At 44.9% G+C, this 24171-nt stretch overlaps 1 protein-coding gene across 1 annotated transcript; it reads left to right on the forward strand.

Moving 5' to 3' along the window:
• Nucleotides 1-16335: 16335 nt before the first annotated feature.
• MEOX1 (mesenchyme homeobox 1) lies at nucleotides 16336-23675 on the forward strand. Its single transcript, XM_013200909.3, has 3 exons — nucleotides 16336-17107; nucleotides 21299-21471; nucleotides 22306-23675. Exons 1-3 carry the CDS (start codon nucleotides 16672-16674, stop codon nucleotides 22426-22428), a joined length of 732 nt encoding a protein of 243 aa, XP_013056363.2. The 5' UTR covers nucleotides 16336-16671; the 3' UTR covers nucleotides 22429-23675.
• The last annotated feature ends 496 nt before the right edge of the window (nucleotides 23676-24171 follow it).

A 24171-nucleotide genomic window follows, 5' to 3' on the forward strand; every position in this document is an offset into this window, starting at 1 on the left:
TGACCCCACGTAGTACTAGGTGGCCTGTTTCTTACAGAAACTCCGTTTTACAGTCAGACTTTGTCAGGAGCATATGATCGAAGACCCCAGCATACAGCTAAGTGCAAACAAGAAAACCCTGCACCGGGGCTTGTGAATTTCCCCTATTAAAAAAAAAAAAAAAAAAGTCAAAGGGACGAAAAGGGACAGGCATATGAGAGGCCCAAAAGAAGGAGAATTTCACGTGCCATCTGTTGCAGAAGCCCATGCTGGAGCTCCTGCTCCGGGGCCAAGTGGCTGAACTAGGAGAGCATTTTAATAACGTGACAGGGTTGTAACGCTGGCCCCTCCTGGCCACAGCTAATTGCCCTGTTTGGCTGGAGCCGAGCTGAAATAGCACGTTGTGCATGCACCAGGAAATGAGCTCATGATCTACGGAGCCTCGGTCTGTAGGTGATAAGTAAGGGCCCAACAAATTAATCTCATCAACTGCATTCATCTTCGGATGACACTCGGTGCCAGGCCACAACGTGTGGGCTGGAGGCTATTTTTTTCATTTGTCTGACTTAAACAGGTAGTTTGAATGACTATGATACAACTGTTCTATTCTGTGCTGTCTGCGTCCTCGAGCCTTCTTACAGAAGTGGGAAGAAGTATCAGGTCGTATTTTACAGGCAGGGAGACAAATTATTGTGCTGACAGCTTGCTTTTGTCCGTGTATTTTGGATTGCACACGCTGTAAATCTAATGAAGTGAATTTACTGTTTTCCTTAATCTTTTCCTTTTAATGGCAAGAGTCTTTATTAATAATTGTAATTTAATTATTTATGAAGCCACTCAGAATGCACTATGTTCTCTAATTGCTTTCCTCACCATATTATTAAGTCCCTGCAAGATCAGAAATCACATCGATGTGAAATGGAAGGAAAGACTTGCCTTAGGCTCAGGAATGGGATTTATGAGTTGGTATGCTAGTCAAAAAAAGCACACCAAAAAGCTCACATTAATTCAGAGAGAACAACCACCCCCGATTTTAAAGAGATTTTCTTCCCCCCCCCCCCCCCCCCCAAATACACAGCTAAGCTGTCAGTAAATTTTGCTGTCATAGGAATGCTCTGCAGCAGAAGGAACCAAACCCTCACCTCCCTCTCCTTTTCCCCCAGCTCATGCAGCAGCCCTGGTGCAGGCACAAGGCAGGCAGTAGCTGACTGCCTTCCCTCTTTCTGGTGTTCATTTCGCAGTTAGCAAGGAGAAGATTTTTGCTTCTTCCAAACATATTATTTGTTCTCAAACCCAACCATTTTTAGGAACGTGAAAACCAAGCCTGTGTGCAGAGTCTAAAGATAAATTTATGAGTATGTGCACGACACATGCCCAGACCACACATTGCTGTGAGAAATAACCATTTTACTGCAACATCGGAGTGCTTTCTGATGAATTCCTAATCCTTGGCAGATGAGAAAAAGCCTGACAGTAACCAGAGAAGAATATCTGTGATATCATTTGTCTTGCTAGCTTGGTTTCTTCGTTTTGTAAACAGCAGCAAACAACATTTAATAATCATGGCATGCATGACATATACCAAAATTGCCCGCTCCCAATGTACACACAACACTATTTAGTCCAAGATCCTCTACTGATCGTACACAGAGCTAACTGTATCGGCCTCCAAACTAGCAAATGCAAAGGTGGTGATGGAGTTGGACAGCTCGTGCATCCACTCAAGTCCAGAGCTCTGCGGTACGGCGTTTGCCTCTATGGTGATTAGACTGGAGGCAAGAGCATTTATTCAACTCTAAGAGGAAAGGCTCTAAGAGAGAAAGGCTCAGGAGCTGATTAGTTCATTAGCAGGTAATGACATTTTGAAACTGTCACTGAAATAACAGACTGCACGCAGGGCAACTGGAATTCAAACGTCAGGACAAGAAGCTTGGTTTTAATTCTATGGGTAAGGAAAAGCAATTCAGGTTCAGCGTACGCTTGCTGTCCTTTTGTTCACGCTTTTGCCTGCTGCAATACACGGCAACAGCCTTGTGTTGGTCTGGCTTTTGGTCGTCTGCCTGTTATCCACTGGGGACACTACATCGTGTTGGAATTGGTGAAACACCCCGCGGTCTGCTCCTGGTGGCAGGATCGTAGCAGGAGAACCCTCAGGGGAGCAAATTCCTCCTCTGCATTGTCCCTTCTGCACCCTCGGGTGCTGCTGAAGGCGCTTGCAGCTCCTCTTGCATGACAAGCCAGCCAATTTGGCTTCCGCAAAAATTCCTGTCTTCAAACCCTAATTATTGTGTTGGCACAGCGTGCTGAGTGGTTTCCTGGTTGTTTGTATTTACTTGCAAAGTCTCTCCTGCACAGGGCTCTGTGATAAATATAATTCCACTCCTGGCTAATTTGGTGTTTTTTGGAGGGAGGGGGGAGAAGGGAGGGTAATTTCACGGTAAACCATAATTACCAGTACAACTAGTACCTTAATTGCCAATCCAATCTGAGGGGGTAGCTGAGGCTCGAATCAGCTTAATTTGAATTCTACTTGTTCATAATAAATAAATGGTGATTGCTAATTGGACCTAGCCTACATTGTTTTAAAATGGAAAACCATTGTAAAGTGTGAAATTTTATGTCCGTTTCTCTTTATTTTTGGCCCTCTCCTAATGGCGTTGTGCTGACAGCCCAGCACAGAACGGAGCAGAGCAGGCATCCAAGTCCTCCGCGGCTGCTCCTGCGAATAGCTCCTGATGGCATAGAGCCCTGGCAGGAGCGGGGACCTCAGCAGGCAGCCTATGCCCTCCTCTTTCTCTCTAGGAACTGCAATAGCTGGTAACGGGAACGTTATGCCGGCCCTATAAACGTATTCTGGCTTCTGCTCAGTACATGCGTTCAGCTGATGTGAGTCGCAGCAGCTTTACGTTGTTATGAATCCCCTAAAAACATATGGGTAAGAAGCGAGGTGGAAAGTAGCACAAGCAGCGTTTTGTGGCAACAACCTGAAGACTTGCAGCTCTTTTTAATGAGTAAGGATAATGCTAACTGCAAGAGCGACTGGCCAAAAGACAAAATACGCTCTCCAAATCCTATCCCGTACGTTTGCCCTTAATATAGTCTCGAATCTTTAATTTATTAACATGTTAGTCCTTACAACACAAGGGAGTCCTCTGACTTCTAAGTGCATCCGAATGCACAGAAGATACAGAAAAAAACCTGCATCAGGGTGCATAAACCTGCCAGTGGCGATATATACTCCTAGCCACAGCTAGCATGTCCCATTAGCCCTGTTTTTAGCTTTTTTTTTTTTTTTTTTGATTTTGGGATCCTTCAGATGGAAGGATCGCTTTTTATTTATTTATTTATTTAGATAAGGGTCTGTTCTCATAGCTTCTGGGCAAATACCTCCTCATCTGCAAGAGGGCTCGGGGCCCTGGGAACCCAGCAAGGGGCAAGCGGAGGAGCTGCTCGCACTCTTTCTTTACCAAGCTAAAAATCACTTCTTCTATCAATCAAACCCTCCATGAGGCCTCCTTCAGCTTGCAGCCTCCTCACCTTTGGACGATTATCCTGCCAGCCACTGTCATGGCAACTGCAGAGGCTGTTCCAGCAAAGAAAACGGCCTCGGAGATTAGAGCAGAGCCCCCGGACCAGGACAAAGCCTGCACAGAGATCCGGTCCTCGCCCTGCCAGAAACGTGCCCTTCTCACTGCACAAGCCTCCCCGCTTGGTAGCACCTACTGCATTCTTTGGAGCATCCCCAAAGACATCTGTGCCCTTCGCCACGTCCCTCCAGCTGCCTGGTTTGGTCCGTAACTATTCTGGGGAAACAAGTACTATCATCCTAGAAAGCTCACGCACCTGGCTGGGCATTCAGTCGAAGCTCTGATTTAGATGAGGCTTTTATCAGACACTTTCCCATAGTTAAGGTGATGGCTGTACTTGGATTTTTTGCATCTTCTTTTCACTACCCAAACTTGTATTTACTTGCCCTTCTCTTGGGAAGCTCCCAAGAATCAAAGATAGCTTTAACCCAGAGAAAGTACATTCTCTCTACTGTCTGGGGAGTTTCAAGAGACAAATGTCTTCAGGAAAAGAGAGAACTTCGGCACGAGCAAACACTTCGCAGCACTACAGATAACGGTGCCTACTTTGCCTTCACTGTTATGGCCAGCCTCACTATTTCTGTCCTTAGCCCAAGGAGGACTAATAGCAACAACTGCAAATTAGCTAATTCAGCAGCCCAGGCCCCTGCAGAAAATGCCCACTGCGTCTTTTGGAGTGCACCGACTGCTTATTTCTCGTTCTTTGCTTACAGAGGTCACTGGCAACAGCAGGACAGTGTCCATAATATCTCATTTGAAGGTTCTGCAGCACTAGAATGGATCAAAATTTCCAAAAAGCTTTGTAACCTCAACATAGGCACACCTATGGTCCTTTATATAAGATATTAAACCTTGAGCATTTGGGTAACAATTGATGCAATGCGGCAAATTCTGAAGCAATAAAAGTCCGCTCAGTTCCACTCAAAGCTTTTCAATGTTTTTGCTTGTATTGCTTCTTTGTGCATTTTTATTCTCCTCTCTCGGGCAGAGAAGGGTTCTGTGCATTAATGAGAAACACTTTCAGTGTTAGACCAAGACCTCAGGCTTGGCTTCTTGTTTACAGACACTTCTGCCACTAAGAATTCTGCCACAGAAGCTGATATAGTCATTTTTTTTGGCAAGAACCTTGGCTAACTCAAAGGATTGACACTCAAGTGTCAATTTGGTATCTATTCAACCTCATGCATTGGTTCTTTGTCAAATTTAATAGCGATTCCTTCCCTCAGCGGCCAGTCGCAGCAACCCCTCCCTGGGTTGCTCCTTGCTCTGGCCCATCTCCTGCAGTCGCCCCGCTCTGGTGTAAGAGGCTTTTTGTTCTAAGCAATCCCATAGCATCATTATCCTATACACTTGGGCTTCTTCTGCAATTGCACCTTAATTTCCCTGGTCTCAAAATTCACAAGCTTTTTGGGAGCCAGTTGCTTCACACTAAAAGTAAGGCATCCACTAGAATCATTTTACCTTTTTTTTTTTTTTTTTTCATACAGGGAACTAAAAAGAACAAGACATGCAGTGCCCAAGAAAATGTGGAAATCATTTTTTTTTTCCTGCATTAACCATAACAGCTATATCCTGAGTCACAGCAGAAACCATGGTGCCTTGCTGTCTTCGAGCAACGAACCACAGGAGTGACAGTCGCGGTCACCTTCTAGCAAAGGATTTTGTTCCTCAGACACATTTTTCCCACAATAGCAGCAGTCCAGTGACAAGAAAAAAAATAGCTGCTTCCCTTAGGCCCAGACAACAATCTGGCAAACACACTTATAATTTGCAGAAGGGGCCTAGAGCGTAGAAGCTATAAACATAAAATAAAAACAAAGGAGGCTACAGCCATGGGGCAAGGGATAGAGCTGGGGGGGGGGGGGGGGGGGAGCACGAATTCAGCAAATCTGGGCCCAGTGGCCACACAAGATGCAAGAAGCCAAAAAGCGCAGCAGCTCAGGAGCTTGCCCTTGTCTTCCTGTTGCAAAAACAAGCCTTGACATTTCTGCTTTGAGAAACCCAGAATAACTGCCCTGCCTGGAGCAGTGATTTCCTTCACCCTTCACCATGAGCCGTCGGGGCTGAACTTGCTCGCTTTTGCTAGCTGCCCACTGAGGCATTCACTTGGGGTTTTCTGAGCCGCTCCACGTGCTCAGGGTGGGCTTCTTTCACGGCTTCGGCTTGCAGGTCCACAACCAAGTTTTGCCACTGGGTTCGTGCAAGGGCCCTGGCGCTCCTGGGAATGCTCCCACAAGCTGCGCGCTCCCGCAATGCAGCCCCAGAGGCTTTTCAAAGTGCAAAACCGAATAACGTGCAATAACATAGCCCCTTAACAAAGCATCTGCAGGCTTTGTGCTAACGCTGCGTTCTTAGTTTCCAGCACAAAGAGGGAGGAGGAGGAAGGCTGCGTTTTATTTAAACCTTAGCTGCAGCTTCGCCGTTGAAAATCAGGGTCATTTAACCAAGACTCGCAGGTGGACATCTCCACCTGGTGGTGGGAATGGAAGTAGCTTGACAAAAGTAACCCTGAAACGCTGTTCTATCCAAAGGTGAAAACATATTAAAATTACCTTCGTAAATGATTTTACAAGGCAAACTATGCTCGTTAGCAGCGTGCTAATGCAGAAAGGGATGCTTGTGGAAAACTGACCTCACATATGTCTGACGGTGCATCGTATAACATAAGGATGCTCTGCTCACTTTTCCTTTTTACATACAACAATCTATATCCTGCACAGCATGAATAACTTCCTAATGTCTGTGTTTAAAGCATCTTTCAGTTATTTTGTTTGTTTTGTTTTAGCTATTTTTAGAAGCATTTAAGATAGTTCTGTGTAATTCCATACAGAAAGCAAGGCCTAAAACCTTGACTTCTCCTCAAGCCACTGTTACTTAAGTATTTAGGCGCTTTTAAAGTATTAATAAGTTAAGCATAGCCTATACAACCTGGTTAATTCTGCACAGTTCTGCAATGTATATGATTTTTCTGTAACTGTATTCTGGACAGCTGACATCCCCAGGTCCTGTCCCCCTGGCTCCACCAGCTCCATTAAAATCAGTTAAAATTATATTTAGATTTTTTTTTTAAGTGATTAAAAAGTCTTTAGAAAAAAAGATATTTTGTCATTTTTAAAGACCTCTAACTATTTAAACAAGACATTATTTTGTGCTGGATTGGCTGTTCATTCTTCTGTTTATTGCCCAGCACGAAATGGAAGCGAGCTGGAAGGCGTTGCAAGGCCAAGGGGAATGACTCAAAACCTCTTTAACTTTTTTTTTTTTAGTTCTGGAACCTGATTTCAGCACAGCAGAACTTCCACCTCACGTTTCCTCCACGCCAGCAGATCTCCAACCTGGGGGCTTCCACCCTGCACAAGGACGTGGTGCCCCAGCCCCAGCTCGCCCTGCCCGGGGCAGTTCCCTTGCCTCTGGTAGGAGCTCGTGGAAGTTGTCTGCTATCATTTGAGACAGTAAATTCCATGATTTCATCTTTATTTAGCCTCAGTTTTCAGACTTTCAGATGATTTATTCTGCAGCATGCAGGAAGCTATAAATCGCTCCTTTATGTGTTAAAAAAAATTAAAAAAAATCAATTGCCATTTGACATTTTACCTTACTGTTACTAACTTCTTTCAACTGCAATAAAACACCCGTCTGCTTTTTATTTTACAGGCAATTAGTAAGTCACCTTTTAAACATTTCTTTCCATTTTCTATTAAACCAGTTCCAGAATTAAAAGAAAAGAAAGCTGCTTTATGGCATTGAATTTACTGAAGAGATTTACCTGTAGCCTTGCAGAAACTTTCGGCTGACAGCCCGTCTTTGCCTGCTGGTTCAAGCATATTACCTCAGTCCTTCCAGGTGTAGGCCATAGACGGGCTGTCACACTGATTTCTTTGTTATTGAAATTGCTGTGGAAATTCTCACAAGTGTTACTGGTGCTTTTCACTGAAATTTTCAGGTGTCAAAAAATCTTTTTTTTTTTTTTATGCTTTTCACCAGAATTGTCAAGTGTCAAAAAACTTATTATTTTTTTTAATCTGACACAAAAGCATATCAGTTATGTTTCAGATTCTCTGAATTTCCCAAAGGCTTGAAAAGACACTGACAACAGTGAGGAAAAAAACCCCTCCTGCTTGATTTCTTGTGGCACTGGCTGTATGTGCAGAAAAGCTTCTATTTCCCTGTCCATGCAAAGATTTATTTCAGACCCCACACCTTAACCCTCCCATTTTCCATGTTCTCAGCCTTAATCTCTTTCAACACCTTTTTCCACGCAAAGAGAGAGGCTGGCGAAGGGTCCCACAGCATCCCCTCATTTTCTGCCTGACGCTTTCCCAAAGCTTGGCAGAACAATTAAACTTGGGCACATTATTAAGCGGAGAAACCGTTCAATTGCACTGACAAGAGCTGCCAGCGGAGGGAGGTGTGGCACCGCCAGCAATTAATTCCAGAACTAATTAGCAGCCTCGGGTCCCGGCTGCTCCAGCCCAGAGGCATCCAACAGCACAAGGCAAAAGCTGCGGGGCTCTGCGCAGTTCCCACAGGGAATGCCAAGGGCTGGCTGCACTCCAGCTGCTCTCTAGGAGTCCATGGGACATCCTTAGCACCACAATTTATGCTGCTCTCTTCCAAACCATCCCTCCCCCTCCCCCCCATTTTCCAAATAACAACACTTTAAAGAACGCTTTTTTTTTTTTTTTCCCCGTTTAATTTGCCTAATTTCAATGCCCAGAACAGTCATTAAGATGAATTCCTGCTCTTCTGGGAACCTTTTCCATAATTCTCATTTAACTGCATTTAGTGCAAAGCGCTCCAGCTCATGGAGCAAAGCAGCACAAGCAGCACCAAAGGACGGTCTCAAGAGAAGTTATGCACAAGTCTAGCACTGAAAAAAGACATTAAAAAGCCTATCAGTTGGCAGACAATCTGCTGAAATTTATTTATCTTTTAGGCTCTCCAGAAACACATGGGATTCCTCTTACAACAAAAACTCCAAATGAAAATGGTGCACTCTGTCCCACCTCAAAACGCGTGAACCATACACTGAAAAATAAATATAGGTTTGTTAATCTATACCCACAAAAAAATGGCTCGAAAAGTTTGAATGTTCTGTTCCTATCAGTTCCTTGGGGATACCATGGTTCCTGTTTCTTTAGTGTGGTCTGATGAAAACAACAGATGAGCTTTGCAATCTGCCAAAAGCTGAGCTAATTTTGTGTTTTTCAAAAAATTTCTCTGTCAGACTCTTTAACTCTTCCTTTGCTGACCCTCTCCCTTCCCCCAGATATTTGTTATTTCATAGAAAGCTTCTGGTGCCTTGGACCTCGTTCAGGACATTCAGCTCTTCGTGGAATAACCACAACAGCGTGCACAGTGTAAGGGCAGGACTCTTTATGATTAAAAAAAATAATTAAAGTTTTTTGGTAAATGGTCTTTCCTGTCTTAAGAATTAATGCTGAAGCTGAGACCCTCCTCGCTTTTATGACCTTTCAGGGAAAGGAGAATCCTCATTTTTACATGGCACTAGGCCTCAAATCCAGAAAAAATCCCACGCCACTGAAGGCGGGGAGGGAAGCAGGGAACCCAGAAGCCGGTGTCTGGACTCCCCAGCAGAGATTTCTGCTCCCTTAGCACATGGATGCTGAAACAACCGAACACGCTTTGCTCCCGGTAATTGCCAAATCTTGAGGCACACATATATATATATATATACAAATATATATATATATTTACCTGTTGTCATTCATATCCATCCTGTAACAGCAGAGAGAAACCAAAAGATAATGTTTTAAGCAACGAGTACATAAATTCCAGTTAGCTGGGGACAAATCCAAGGTAAAAAAAATGAGTTGCATGCCTCTACCCAGCCTAAAAGTTACTGCATCCAATTCCCTGCTTTCAGTCACAGCAGCACCCCCGAGTTTTTGAGGGTTTCACATCAACTTTTTGGAAACAAGACATTGCCAATGTCTCTGCCCGAGGTTTTTCCCCAGAGCTCAGGTAATCCTGCTAGTTGCTTGCTTGTCTTCTGCACACTTTGGGTTTTGATCCTCGTCTCCCGTGTGTACTTACACAGCTGTGTGAAGCAGCAGCTCCTCCAGTGGGAAGAGCTGGGGGTTTGTTATCACCTCGGTAGATGAGAAGCACCGGGAAAAAAACAAATTGAGAAGTGGCAAGGCCAAGTTGGAGCTCATTTACGCAATATTTTTCTTGCAGATGCAAGTGAGTTTTTGCTGTGTGTGAACCCTCTGAATCCCGCTAACCCGAGCCTGCAGCCATTTGCCCATGGCTCATCACATCTTGCATTTGCAAACCCCCCATTGTAGTAAAAGCAATAATAATAGCAACCAAAACCAGTCATCTTTCAAACAAGAAGGTTAAAAGTGACAGATTATGCATCACGTAACGTGATTAAGCAGTTTCCAACTAGTGTTTTTTTCCTCTTAATATTCCTCCAAACTTAGAGCTGGCCACCTGTCTCTTCTGCTTTTTGCTTCTCCTGCTCTCTGCCCTAAAATAAATTATCACATAAGTGTCTCTGAACATATCTTGGCGCTTCCTGTACCTGAAACATTTTTTTTTTCACTACTGTGAAGCCATCAGATTTAATTAATACCGGAAATATTGACTTAGGGCTAAGAGAAACATTATCATTAAATGAGAATCCTTGCAGTAGTGGTGCCAGCTGTGGAGCGAGTCAGACACAGCCTCCGAGAAATATTTGATGGGACAGGGACGGAAGGAGCGTGGCAGGAAAAAAGTCTCCACGGCTCCGCTCGGTGCTTTGGCTGCACAGCTCTGGCTGACTAACGAGGGCTGAACCCTCGGAGCGCACCAGGAATCCTACTGCCAGGGCCAAAACACGTTTAGGGGAAAACCTGAGAAAGTTAAAGAAAGTGAAAATTTCAGCACAGGCCACAAAAGAAAAGTAAAAAAGCAGCAGCAGAAGGACAGAAGTTGAAGACTGAAAAGAAAAGATGAACTGAAACAGAACAGTAGGGGATGAAGAGATAAGCTGAGGAAAAAGCAAGGTATTTTAAAATACCTTTCTTCACATTGCCAGGTTCTTAATCTTTTTAAGAGGTTGGAAGTTACAACCTCTTTTCAACAGTGTTATGTTCAGAGTGAGCACGTTATCACGTGCCTTAATTTGTAGAAAGCTAAATAGAGAGGCTGAGAAACACAAAATGTGCAAGCGCTTTTAACGAAAAGGAGAATGAAAACATTAATTCCATGGCTATTCCCTTCGAATCACCTTCACGTGCCAAAGAAGTCAGCAGTGTTGCACTATGTGACAAATACATTGCCTCAAAACTCAAGAGGTGCAACAGAAGCCTGGTTTAATGCACTTATTAATTTTGCAGCTGAAGCAGAAGGGTGATTTTTATGATGAAAATGTGGCCAACAACAGATAACAGGATTTTTATTTTATTTACTGGGCTTTTGGCAAAATTCTTCCAGGCTAAAAGCATGAATTACCCATGTAACCTAGGGTATGCATTATACTACCTCAGCCTGAGAAGCTGGGTGTTTGGCATCTGCTCTCCAACATTATTTCTCTGACATCTCATGTAATTGCTGCTCAAACTCTCCCTACAAACTGACTGAAAGCCTGTTCCTAGAGGCTTGGAGAGAAGAGAGAAATATATCATAAAACTGTGACGCCCCTGTTACAAAGCCGCTGCCTTTTCGAGGAGTGACACAGACTTTCTTTCTCTCTGCATCTCCTCCCCCAGAATCATCAAAACCCTAAAACTGGTTTCCTGCAAATACAGGCCTTTTAAACCAGACTAATTTGCCATATGGGATTACAGCAAAATGCAAGTTAATGTTTCCTGACATTTTGTCCAATACCTAATGTCCTTTAATACAGCTCTTTAACCACATAGCTCTTTAGCTTTCATTGGTAGGAGATCATCTTTCCCTTCTAGGTACGCTGCCTCTATTAGCCTGAGCTTTACACTTTTTCTGTTCTTTTATCCCTTCAGGATACCGAGAAAACTATTAAAATGACGGATAGACCCAAAGAGCCCATCTCTGGGCCTGGCATTTCCTTCCAGCTGGGTCCCAGCCCCTCGCAGGTGCTCGCTCCATCCCTGGCCCCACGTTCTCCAGGCTCCCCTGCAGCGGGGTGTGCACCACGAAGACCCCGGCACCCGATTCTCCCCTCTCCCACCTTGTGCTTCGCCTTTTTGCACGCTTCCTACCACACCGACCAATTACTAATTTCCCCAGCAGCACTGTGCACGATGGTGCGGATGTCCCCGTTCTCAACACCTGCAGCCCGCCAGTTGCAACAAATGTGCCAGCAATTTTTAGCACATGCCGTGTTCTGCAAATCCAGCTGCTGTGGTTTCTATTCCTGTAGATGTGCGTGTGTCCAATATTAAACCCTGCTACTGCCAGTGGCGTATCCCAAGACATCGTATGCACTGCAGTATTTATATACATATATACACTCCATATATATATATATCAGCTACTTAGGAACACAAAATGAAGACCAGACACAGAACTGGGGACTCCTGTCTCCTAGGGCCCAGCTGTCATTGCAGGTCACCTCCTCTTTAGTAAGCGGACCAGATCTTGGTATTTGGGAGTAAAGCTTTCCTCTGTGAATTGCTTGATGTCTCTATGTCTCAGTTTACCACCCGCAACTTTACTGGGCAGTTGTTTCCTCTCAGAAGTGAAAATGCCCAGAGGATGAAGCAAACCCAGGGCCAGTTCCAGCCTTTTATCTGGCACGCTCATCCTCCTCCTTCCCCGCTCACGTGCCGACACCAACGCATTATTTAAGTTTTGCAGACTCATGAAAGCAGACCAAGGATGAGATTGCCAAATGGCCAGCCCTACATACGAGAACAGCTCAGTGAATAGGCAACAAAGATATTTTCCTCACAGTGCAGTGACTTACCCGTGTGGCAGGAGATGACTTCCTAATGGAATATTGAACTGTCTCCAGGAGCATCTGCCATGCCAACAAGTGTGATGTTAGATCGGTGCCAGCGCACTTATCGTTGGGTCTTTGCTGATACAGCAGCCTCAGCTGGCAGGATCATTTTTGTTCATTCCTATTTCTGAATTTCTTGCTGCAACGGATTTCGAGCCTATCGCATTCACCCTTTAGGGAAACGCTGCTGTTCAGCAGACATAGGATGTTTGGGAGTATTTTCAAGGCAGGTGCCAGGCACAGGGGAGCACAACATCTCACAGATAATCCCTGTGAAACTGAGCTGCGTGATCCTGGGGTTTCCTTCTTCACTAAGAGAAGCTGCCCCAGCGGTCTCAGCTCGGTGCAGGGAGCTCTCATTCCCAGCGCTGCGTCTTGGAGACAATTCAGAGCTCAGAAACGTGATTAAGAGGCCATGGTGATTGACTTAGAGGAAAGATGAAAAGTCTGAAACACGTCTGGCTTGTGTTTAAGATGACTTTACATAGCTATCAAAAAAAATTTAAAACTGGCTTGAATAATTGCTCTCCACCTGTGTAGTGCCAACAGGCTGTGATTCAGAATGATGAGATCGTCAGAAAAACTGAGAACTGGGTCTAGACACTAGGAAAGAGCAAAGAATTGTCATCCCCAAAGGGAAAAGGAAAGACAAATTGGGACACTTTCTTGGGTCTGGGCAATATCCTAGAAAATGTCTAGGAGAGAACAATAAAACCATTACCTGTGGGGAGACTAAGTAACAAACTTTTTCCATCCTTAATTTCTGCAGCTTAAGCACCAGCTTCCTGAATTTAGTAAGAAAATCATTGCCCATTTGTTGCTCTCCAGCTTTCTTTCATCAGTGCTAAAACGAGCGATGGAGTTCATTGCGAGGGCTCCTCCGTGCAAGGGGGAGATCCCCAGTCTTGGCCCAGGGCCCACATCGAGGAAAACTTACAAACCACTTCAGTGCATGCATGGCAGACCATACCATGGCATTGTTTAGTTTTTGTTTTGTTTTGTTTTCCAAAAATGTTTGGAGAACACTTTTAAAATGAAGGGTTTTAATAACTCGCAATTTAGTAGCTCATAAAAGTTCAAGAGGAAACCTCCATGCCTAGAGTTTTTTCCATGACAAGCATATATTTATTTATTTATTATATATTTTACATGTCATATTTATTACATATTTTTCTTAAACTTCTGCTGCGATAAAAGTGTCGTTGGCACCTCTGCTGCAAAGGTAAACCTTCCTTGGCCTTGCGATCAGGGTAAAAATCTTTAATCTAAGAAATCAGTTTGGATTTTGGGTGCAGGAGCACCAGACAAGGGCACTGGGTCAGGTGCAGAGCAGAGCAGGATGCTGCCCCAGCGAGCTCCGTGCTCCAAGCAGCACAAGCCTGAAGGTGACTTAAAGGAGGGCTGCGTCCGCGTGGCGTGAGATGGTTCGGGTCTGTCTACGTTAGGAAAGAAAACCGCCTTGCCAGAAAAAAGCAAGTGAAGGCACGGCACGACCTTTGTGGTTTTACCCTGCTGAAGTTATGCAAATTGCTGTGCAAGGTCTCGGGGTGAGCCAGAGCTTGGAGGCTTCCCAGTCTGGGAGATGGCGAGAAATGCTTTTCTGGGGAAGTCGCAGCCTGACCTGACGAAGAGCTCAGAAAGAAATCCTCACCTCCCAGCCTTCGGCTTGTTAGGGGGGCATTCATCACAAAAAGCGGTCTCCATCCATCCCATTTTTCTCGCCCAGCGCAGAGTTTGACAGAAGAGATGTTGACTTTGCGGAGGTTAAAGGTGGCTGCCTTGTCCAACAAATGGGTTTTAGCAAGAGGGGAGGATTGTTGTTTTTTCTTCTTTCAGGAATGAAGTGTCAGGAAGATGTAGAGGGCAAACAAGCCCCCGCTGAGCAGCTGAGTGACAGCACCAGCTGCAGAGGGTGCTGGAGCAGTGCAAGACCTGGGGGTTCCCACATCTGGGGAGGGTTTGCCATCTCCTTTTCCCACATCTGAAGTCAGAGGAACAACAGAGAGAGCTCCACTGGGAAAACGGGGTCCAGGCAGTTTCGGTCGGAGTGCAAAGTGATGTGCAGGAACAGAGCCGTGCCCTACAGACAGACCCCTGCTCGAACCCCACGTGGCTTCCTGAACGGGAACCTAAACCTTGTCCTGCCTGAACCGAATATTACATCAACAGACAATCTCTTTCCCTCCTATTCCCCCAAAGACATATGTGGACAGAAATGGGATATAGGTGATTATATGATTAGCTGGACCGTAAGTAGGATTGGAAAACAGCAGACCTAGGCTGGAGTTCATACAAACTCCTAATAACCCCTGTGACTCCAGTGAGTGGGCATTTTACATATGACACCACGCACAGAGGAAGTCAATGAAATACTTTGCATTGGCAAAAAAAGTCTGGACTCTGACTTGGATTCTGCCAGCTCCCGGAACAGTTGCAGCATTCATAAATTCCTTCCAGCCTGGCCTTTTGGACAGAGCAGTCTGGGGCTTTCCTCCTGCCGGTGAGCGGGAAACTTGTGAATGTTTCTTCTCCACTACGACACAGCAACTGATTTAATTATTTAAGGAGGGATCTTCTGAGAGGGTGAATCAGATATGCAGTATTCTGCAAGAAAGTCAAGATCCATGTGAAAATAAAACAGAGTTTGAGGTTCCTGTTCAGAAAGATCTGAACTAAAGCCCACTTATTTTTTTGGAAAAGCCCAAGCTCTAAGACCCAACAGGTATCAGGATGAGTACACCTTTTTTCCCCCTCATTCCTTGAAATTTTACTATTCTGGATTATACAGAAGCCAAATAAAAGTAGCACTTAAAGCCCTGGGAAAAAGCCTGGGGCTCCACGTCCATCTGGTAAATCTCTCTGTGTCTGTGAGAGAACACAAACCTCAGCCCAAATGGTGGGAGGAGAAGGGAAAGACGTGCACACCGTGTAGCAAGGCGTAGCGGAGTAAGTGCTGGAAATGGTTGCAAAAAGGTTACGGAAACATGGAACATGTGCATGCAGAAATTATCATCAAAACACGGAGAAAAGCCTTGCGAGAAGTTGCAGTAACCCTCGTGTGGCTCTTCAGCAGGGTTTGGGGCATTCCCAGCTGCCACACCTCTGTGAAAACGGGATTGAGAGCAGCTTCCCTGCTAATGCCCTTCCAACTGCGATGGCTCTAGGATCTAAGAATCTGCTTTCTGTTAGGAAAAACTATAAAACTTTCAACAAAAGATGAAAAACATGTCTCGCATTGGCATAAAAGCAGGAGATTTCCTTGGAGGAAGGAGTGGCATACTGAAAATTCCCTGGAAAGTATAATGGAGAAAGAATAACTGCCAGTGGCAGCAAGCTCTGACTATCAGCAAATACAAGGGTTATAAAGCTAACAACAAAAGAAATCCCTCCAAAATGTGCACATGTGTACAAGCCAGACTCAATACTTTCTTAAAACTAATGATTGGGCCTTAAATCATTTACAATCAATGAAGTACTTTCTTACTTTTATTTCCCACTTTAGTTCTTGAAATTTGGCATCTGTTGAATCCTGTATTAGGGTTTTTTCCAAATGCAAGACCTGGGGAATTTTGTTAACAGTGCAATAAAAATAACTTCATAGCGTTACAGGGAAACATTAAAGCCTCTTTGTATGTGTGTGTGTGTGCGTGTGCTGCTCTTTCCTTTTTTTTTTTTTCTTCAAAAAAAAAATACAGACATTGTTTCTTTAAAAGTCTCCATCTGCAAATCCCATTAGATGTGCATATAAGGTTTCGGATGATTAATAGGTGCCTGCTTTGCTTTGGTTGGAGGGAGCGGGTGTGTGTACGTTAACCCCTCCCTCCCCTCTCTCACATTTCACTTCACAAACTTGTCACTCTCTCCCCAGCACGGTATTTAAAAAGTGTTTCACTCATGTCCAGCACTTCACAAGGAAGCAAGCTTCAGGCCTTGGGAAATAATTCAGGGCAATCACTGCCTAGATCTGGTTACTCTTTTCCAGTCGGGACAATGAAGACTTTTAGAAGAGTTCCCAAAATAACAAGTCTGCAACAGCCCCAAAGCCACAAACAAACTGTTGTTTAGAGAGGAAATCTGTCCCGTAACGTTGGAAAATTTCCCCTCTTCCGATCGCGAAGCCTGAGCTGCAACCGGCCCCGAGCACCGGAGCGTGGACGGCGCTGGAGGCGAATGGATCCCACCATCAGCAGCTGCATGCGCGGTCCCCAGGCTCCAGCCCCGCTCTGGGGGTGCCTGCGGAGCACCCGTGCGGACGTCCCCACAGCCGCGGGGCTGAGCCACTACCCGCCGGCACCCTTCTCCTTCCATCAAAAGTCAGATTTTGCTGCCTACTCTGATTTCTCAGCGTCCTGCCTGGTGACGGCTCCGCAGAGCTTCCCGCCCGAGGAGCAGCACCCTTCTTTCCACCACCCCGACTGGCACCAAGCGGCAAGCGAAGCCCGAAGACGGCTGAATCCAGGACTGGCCTTGGCTTCTGGGGAGTCAGAAGGCGGCAGCCCAAACCTCGTGAGTGCGGCGATGGGCATGAATGAAGAGTATGAGGCGCCGGTAAGCGCTGCGATCGAGACAGAGAAAAAGACATCCAAAAGAAAAAAGGAAAACTCAGGTAGGTGGCGTGAAAGCAGGGATGTGGGATGGTACGGGCTGTAGCATGAGAGCACCTACAAGATTAGAACTAAAGCTGATGAAGAAAGCATTTTGCAATTCTTGACTAGGGAACCCACACAGTAACATCATCGAAATGAAGTTCCTTGTTCCTTGATGACCTCCGGTGTTTGTTTCACTCCTGCAGGTCTTGTTAACTGACCGAGGTGTTTTATGCACCAGCACATGGCAAATTTGCTGTAACTAAGCAGGAATCACAAGGTGCGTGGACACTGAGCTCAGAGTCCTAGGTCGTGGAGTTACTTCTTGGATACCTGCCATGTGCCCAAGTGTGCGAGAACGGGAGTCGAAGGGCAAAGATCCCTCATCTTCAGCTGCCTGGGCTAGCTGGAAATACAGTACCAGGGTTTTGACATCTCAGTTCATAGTATGAGACACATCAAAGTCTCCCTTTAGATACAAATTCTGTTTGGCATCACTGAATATTGAATGATTTTACTGCAAAAGAGGAGATACCAAAAGTTTGCCCATCCGTGCAACGTCTAACCATGTGGAAAACAATGTAGATGGTTTTCATTGCGTCATCCTAGCTAGCAAAACACTTTCTTTCTACAGTACCATATTCAATAACCTCTGAATTGCTGCTATTTCAAATCCAGACATGTGAAATATGCATTAAGTTGTTTTCTCCTAAGGAAGTTGTTCAAAAATGTGACGTTTATACACATTCATTTGCTATAGTATTCATTTACAAACCAGTATGCTTTTCCCCACAGCATTATTATGAAGCAGGGAATATTTTCCAGCATCCCTATTTTACGGTTAGAGAACTGAGACACAGAGAGACATTCATTTGATGTAAAAATAATAAAAAAGCTTGTCAATCCTTAAAACACTCTTTGAAGCAGGGATAGATTCAGGACCGTTAGAGAACAGCTTTGTTGTGGCAATAGCAACAGTGGCATCTACTACAAGCATGCATATATGAACGCACACACCCCCTTCCCTTCCTCTACAAGCTTTAATTATTTAGATGCTATATTCGGTCCCGACTTCCCAGGCTCAGCAAATGGCCTGAAGACAGCAAATAGCCTAGGGTGAGCTTTCACAGCTGCCCCTGCAGCCCTGCCACAAGCCACAGCTATTAGCATTCACAAATCTTTTTCTTGCAGAGGGCTCCAAGTATTCAATACTGTATAACCTAGCAAATAATTTATAGAAATGCCTTTGTAATTACAGCATTAAAGAGGCTAGAAGGCTTTATAATGACTCTGGGTTTAATACATCTATCTTACACTACAAAGTAAAAAACATAAGTCAATCAGTAAGGAAACTCCAAAGCTCTAAATTGATCTTTAAAACCAAAAGATAAGAATTAAAACCTTAGGAAGAGTCACTTCAGAAGTGAACTAGTTTTCAGGTGAAAGTTGGGTCTAAAAAAACACTCTGTTTTTTTCATGCTAAATGTTTTTTAGAATGACTAGTTGCAGATAGTTTGGATATCCCAACCTTCTCACCACATAAGCTGAAGAATAAGGCAGCAAGAAACAGGTCTTAGTATAATTATATATATATATTATATATAATAACATAGAATATGGTAGTAATTCAGACGCCTTTATTATTATGGGAATGAAATAATACAGAACGTTAATCAGAAAGTGGTGCATAATGACTAACTCCCTTAACCACAAATAGATGTATGTTGTTGACTTTCAGCCCTTGACTGAAGAATTCTGGGGGAGGAAAAAAAAAGGTGAGAATGTGTAGATCAGAGCTGAATTCCGGCCTGCCATTCTTTCTCCCTCATGCCACTGACTAAAGAGGGTTTTCTAGGCTTGCAATAGCCGTTTACAGTCATGGAGGTGTAAAAAGCAGTACGTAAGAGCAAACAGCAGCAGGTAGCAGCTGAAAACTTGAGGAAGACAGAAAAGGAGAGCACAGGCAGGTCCCCAGGCAATGTAAAGGGATCTGGGGGCAGAACTTCATCTGTCCCAGCCCCCTGTGTGCACCCTCTGCCGAGCATCCTTCCAGGAGGTGCTCACTGAAGTAACTGCTGGTTACTTTATCATCAGCTGCCAAACGAATCAGCTATTCATGAAGTCACTTCACTTGGCCAACGTTCCTGAGAGCTTTCAGAATTTTATGTTCCATGACAGCAAAATCCATCTTACCGCTTGATTTAACCACTTCCAATAAATATACCCTCAAAGTCTTTAGTATGGGGGAAAAGTAACGTTGTGCAGATGCTTCAGATTTTTATTACACTTTCTTCTACTAAGGAAAAAACTGCACGCGCTGGCAAGAGTTTGCAGGACAACAAACACCACGTGCCTTGCTCAGGGCTGTGGATCACCACAAGCACTACCAAGCAGGCAGCATCCTGTGTTACAGGCATTAGTCAGTCCCATGCTTCCATGTTTAAGCTACTGCGAGTGATACAAACACCATCTCTGGTGCCCAAATTCTGCACATGCACAGTGCAGAGTCCTTGTGCCTTCCTCAAAAGCACTTTTTACCAGCCAGCCATAGGACTCTCTACCTTATGTCTCTTTGCAATGCCATGTGGGGCAGAGCCTGCTCTGGTCCCAGAGACACTTAGCTATTTAAAATGATTCATATAATTAATTAGAGATGAAGAGCAGTGACACCCTTAGAGAGGATGCCCTTTGCAGAGGGGCAAGTGGTGAACTCCCATGTGTATCCAGCATGGGATCCGTGCTTCAACTCCTGCATCGCCACTGCCCTCCCCAAAGCCCCATTTGTTTTGGGGAATGCAGTGAGGCTGGTGTTTGGTGAGAGATTGGAACCAAGAGGATCGGGAGCCAGGACAATGCTGATGTCCCTGCCCATGGCAGGGGGGTTGGAATTAGATGGTCTTTAAGGTGCCTTCCAACCCAAACCATTTTATGATTCTATGCAAACAGGACTAATTGCCTTGAAATGGAGGGCAGTACAGCTGCAGCACGTGGTGCGCTGCTCCTGTGCACATCGTCACTAACGTGGGCTATATTCAATTTCTCTCTTCCTCGTGGGCAGAGCTAAGATCAGATAAATCACAAAGCCTTCAGCCACACAGGAGATTTTTTCAGCAAGGAAAAGGACACCTAGAAGATGCTCATTTCACGCTCATTGCTACTGCTTTGTATACCATTTCTGTGTAGAAACTGTATGCGCCAGGATGTATGGTAGTGCTAGGACATGTGAAACTTCATTGTACACTAATTACACACAAGAATTAAGTAATTAGCACCCAACGTAACAGAAATGTTACTAATTCGTTCAGTCTGGGGAGTCTAGCCAATTGCAGGAGCAAAAGAGGAGGGAGAAGAGGCCAGGAACTTGTAACACCAACTGCCTAAAAGACTGGCACAGCTTTGGCTTTGCTCACACAGCAAGAGTATTTTTCCTTGTGCTGCATGGAGATTCTTCACAAGCATTTCTTTAAAAAACAGGAGAATCATAATAATAATAACTAAAAAAGACTGCCGCCATTTCAGGCAAAGTCAGTTTGCGTTCACTTTTTGGCATAATTGGTGCAGCATCCCTTTGGCTATGGCTTGAAATTTAGCTTCAGAAGTACAGCTCCTAACCACAGGGATGGTTCTGAAGCCAGTCACACAGGTGCCAGCTCTCCTTCTGGCAGTTGTTCAGCACGGACTTGAAGCAGATGAGTGCCTGAAGCACCTCTCATGGACGCCGGCTCTCTGGCGTTGCTCTTTTTCCCACATTCTCCCCTCCCCGTGTTCCCAGGCCTTGTGCTAGCCCAGGGTGCTTCCTCAGCAGCTTCACCCTACCCCTTGCACCACAGGAGGTCACCGTGCACTCACTGCACAGCGCCCATCCTGCACGAAGTGCTACCTCTGCTGCCAGTTGCTTGGCAGTCTGCAAAGCCAAAATTCGGGGAGTGATAACACATGCGTATGGAGCACAAGAGGTGGGGAAGGAAATTATTGATAGCGCTGTGTAGATGCGATGAGAGCTCCCATCCCGTGGCTGCTCACTACAGGCCTTGCTGACCCAGCCTGTGCTTTGAGCGATGCTCTCCGTCCCACCTTCACCCCTTAAACCAACGGCTGACAACACCGTGCTGAGCTCAGGGGGCACAACGCACGCTTTTACACCCGATCTTTGCAATGCACGTGCTCGCACGGGTCAAGGTAACTGCAAATTCTGTGTGCTTGCCCCTTAGAAAACCAGAACTCGAGCAACAAGGCAGAAAGCAGCAGCAAGTCGCGGAAGGAAAGGACGGCTTTCACAAAGGAGCAGCTACGGGAGCTGGAGGCTGAATTCGCCCACCACAACTACTTGACAAGGCTCAGGAGATACGAGATAGCTGTGAACCTGGACCTCACCGAAAGACAAGTACTTCCCCAACCCCTTCCTCCCCACCTTTTCTTCCTCCCCCACAACTTCTCCCTAAAGCTATGAAGCAGACTGGTTACTCGAGTGGGTATAATGCAATGGCACAGAGGTATTTTAATACAAAACTTCCATGGTCTTTTGAAACACGTGTTAAAAAATTCTCTAAGTACTTAATACATGTAATTCTGTGTCTCTAAACTAAAAAAAAAAAAATGATGACATTTGGGAATAACTGACACCTACTGAGCTGTTGTTTACCACCACCCCTTGGTACATGCTATATCGAGGCCTACAGATGGAATACGGATATCACCTTAGACTCTAATTACCAGGACATAATTGGGATGGCACATTTGATATGTGTCCTTCCTGGGTCAGGTGGTATTTCAAGGCGATGAGGGAAGACAAGAATGCAAAGTTTAGCGGAGGCAGATATTTCTCTCCTCTCACTGGGATCTCAGTTAGGGTTTCCTTCTCAAGCTTGGTGTAGAGGAATTGCTCAATTAAGCCAAGATGACTGCAATTCCTGAAGGATTAGACTGGCTGGGGTGGATGTTAAAAGGCGCACTGTACGCATTGGATTGGCATGTATAGCTGACAAAGATGCCAGGCAAAGCACTTGTGCTACCTCTGTTGGTCTCAGTAACATCCTCCTGGAACAGCTTAGAGAGAACTGTTCCTGCCTTCATTAGAGGGAGAGCACTTAAACTTGTGAGGTTCCTTCCAATTTTTCTTCCAGAATTTCACGAAACACGTCTGTTGATATATACGCATAGGTCTGCTTAGACAGCTCAGCCTGAGGTCATAATTCATCATCTCCTTTTCATCACCCAGGTCAAAGTATGGTTTCAAAACAGAAGAATGAAGTGGAAACGCGTTAAGGGGGGGCAGCCCGTGTCCCCCCACGAACACGACACGGAGGACATGGACTCCGCTGCCTCCCCCAGCTCTGACTAGCACCTGCAGCAGCGAGAGGAGCACGGGGAGAGGAACTGGACAGAGAGCAGGCACGACACTGCCACGGGTCAGCTACGGCACCGTGCCACGGCCCCGCCTGCAAAACCCGTGGTGCTGAGCCTTCGAAAGGAGTACGATGCTGTAGCTGGCAGAGGCAATCAAAGGGCACGGGGGGAAAAAGCCGAGGGAGAGCAGGACTTTGATTTTCATCTGAATGAATCTAGCTCTCTGGACATGCCTCGCTGCCACGGGTCTACCTTCAGAATAAAAGCTAAGAACCACTGTATATAAAGCAGGAGTAATGTTGCTTAGGCTCTCGAACACTTAGAAAATACAGGCTATCAGGCAGAAAGAAAGGGTCCAGCTGGTGACAGTGCAACTGTGTTGTCATCCAGCCTCTCCCTGGCCACTTCTACTCATTCTGCACTTGGACTTGGCAAGGCACATTCTGTTCTCCCTGTACCTTCCTCTAAGAGAAATGAGTGCTTTGATGAACTGAAACCAGAACTAAAACCGGTTCTGGTTTGGGACCAGAACTATATACACAATTCTGCTGACCAGCCTGAGGAGAGCTGGCTTCCCATTCACAGCCCGAGAGGACAGGTGCCTTGCTGACGGTAGCGATTTGCAGAGGGACGTTTCTTCCAAGCTTACTGTAAATCCTGAAATCAAATTCCTAGATATCCCAGATATTCCCAGATTTAAGTCTGAAACGTTTTTTCAAAGCAGCCATTACCAGCTATCACAGCAGGTTCTCTGAATGCGATAGCTTTCATTATTTTATTTTCCACATTCACGTCTGTTTAAATGAAGGAAAACTGCTCCTTAGTGCTGCATTTCTTTTGCATTTGGGAAATCTCTCTGGATACCCAGTTTTCCTTGTGAATCCAGGATTGTCAGGAGGAGCAGAAAATGTTCTGCGGAGTGATTTAGCCAAGTTTACTATCTACAAATTCTTGTTTCATTTTCCATTGGAGACAAAGCTTTCCTCAGAATAAACATGCATACGTCTATATTTAAACTACTTACAAATACATCTGTTAATCCAGGTATTGTGTGGATTTACACTTAACTACTTAGACTTCTAAATCAATATTTGTTTATGAAATTTACAGTTATGTGACCAACTTAGCCCTTTTTGCAAACTTTCTATGAATAGCTTATTTTTGTGATTTTTTCTTTGTTAATGTTCGCAACCGATCAGATATGTCATACAAATGAAAAGTAGCTGTGCTCTTCTAAACATGCCAACTTCTTGTGTCTTTTCTGTACTTCCATTCCGGTTGTAATCTGCGTTTGATCACCCCCACCTTTGAAGGGATTTGGCCGACCCCAGAACACTTTACTAGAGATCTTGAAAGCCACTAAAACTGACACAGCCAGCTGCCCCTATTTCTTGTGTAAATAGAAGGTAAAAGCAGCTTTCCAGGACAGGATCACAAATTGCCATGGCACCACCCAATATCTGAACAGCACTTCCACTTGAAATTCCCCCTCTTCCAGCCAAAACACGTAATACCTCAAATTATGAAGTTTTAGGAAAGCATAGCATCTGCTGCCATTTCTTTTGTCTTCTCGTTTAATGTGTTCCAATGCAATTTTGCCATATTTTAAACAGACTTTTACACTGGCATACCATATAATGGCTATTGAGAATACCACAATTTGTGCTTAAATATTTGGAAGATTATCACAGCTTGCAGCTGTGGCATACTGTTGTACTATCTTCCTTCACCTTGCTCT

This window comes from Anser cygnoides, chromosome 22 (genome assembly GCF_040182565.1).
Source record: "Anser cygnoides isolate HZ-2024a breed goose chromosome 22, Taihu_goose_T2T_genome, whole genome shotgun sequence".
In the NCBI taxonomy this organism is placed as follows: Eukaryota; Metazoa; Chordata; class Aves; order Anseriformes; family Anatidae; genus Anser; species Anser cygnoides.

Coding starts and splice junctions, on each gene's coding strand:
- MEOX1 (XM_013200909.3), top strand. CDS start 16,672: ATGGATCCCACCATCAGCAGCTGCATGCGCGGTCCCCAGGCTCCAGCC. Junction 17,108..21,298: donor AAGAAAAAAGGAAAACTCAG/GTAGGTGGCGTG, acceptor CTTGCCCCTTAG/AAAACCAGAACTCGAGCAAC. Junction 21,472..22,305: donor TGGACCTCACCGAAAGACAA/GTACTTCCCCAA, acceptor TTCATCACCCAG/GTCAAAGTATGGTTTCAAAA.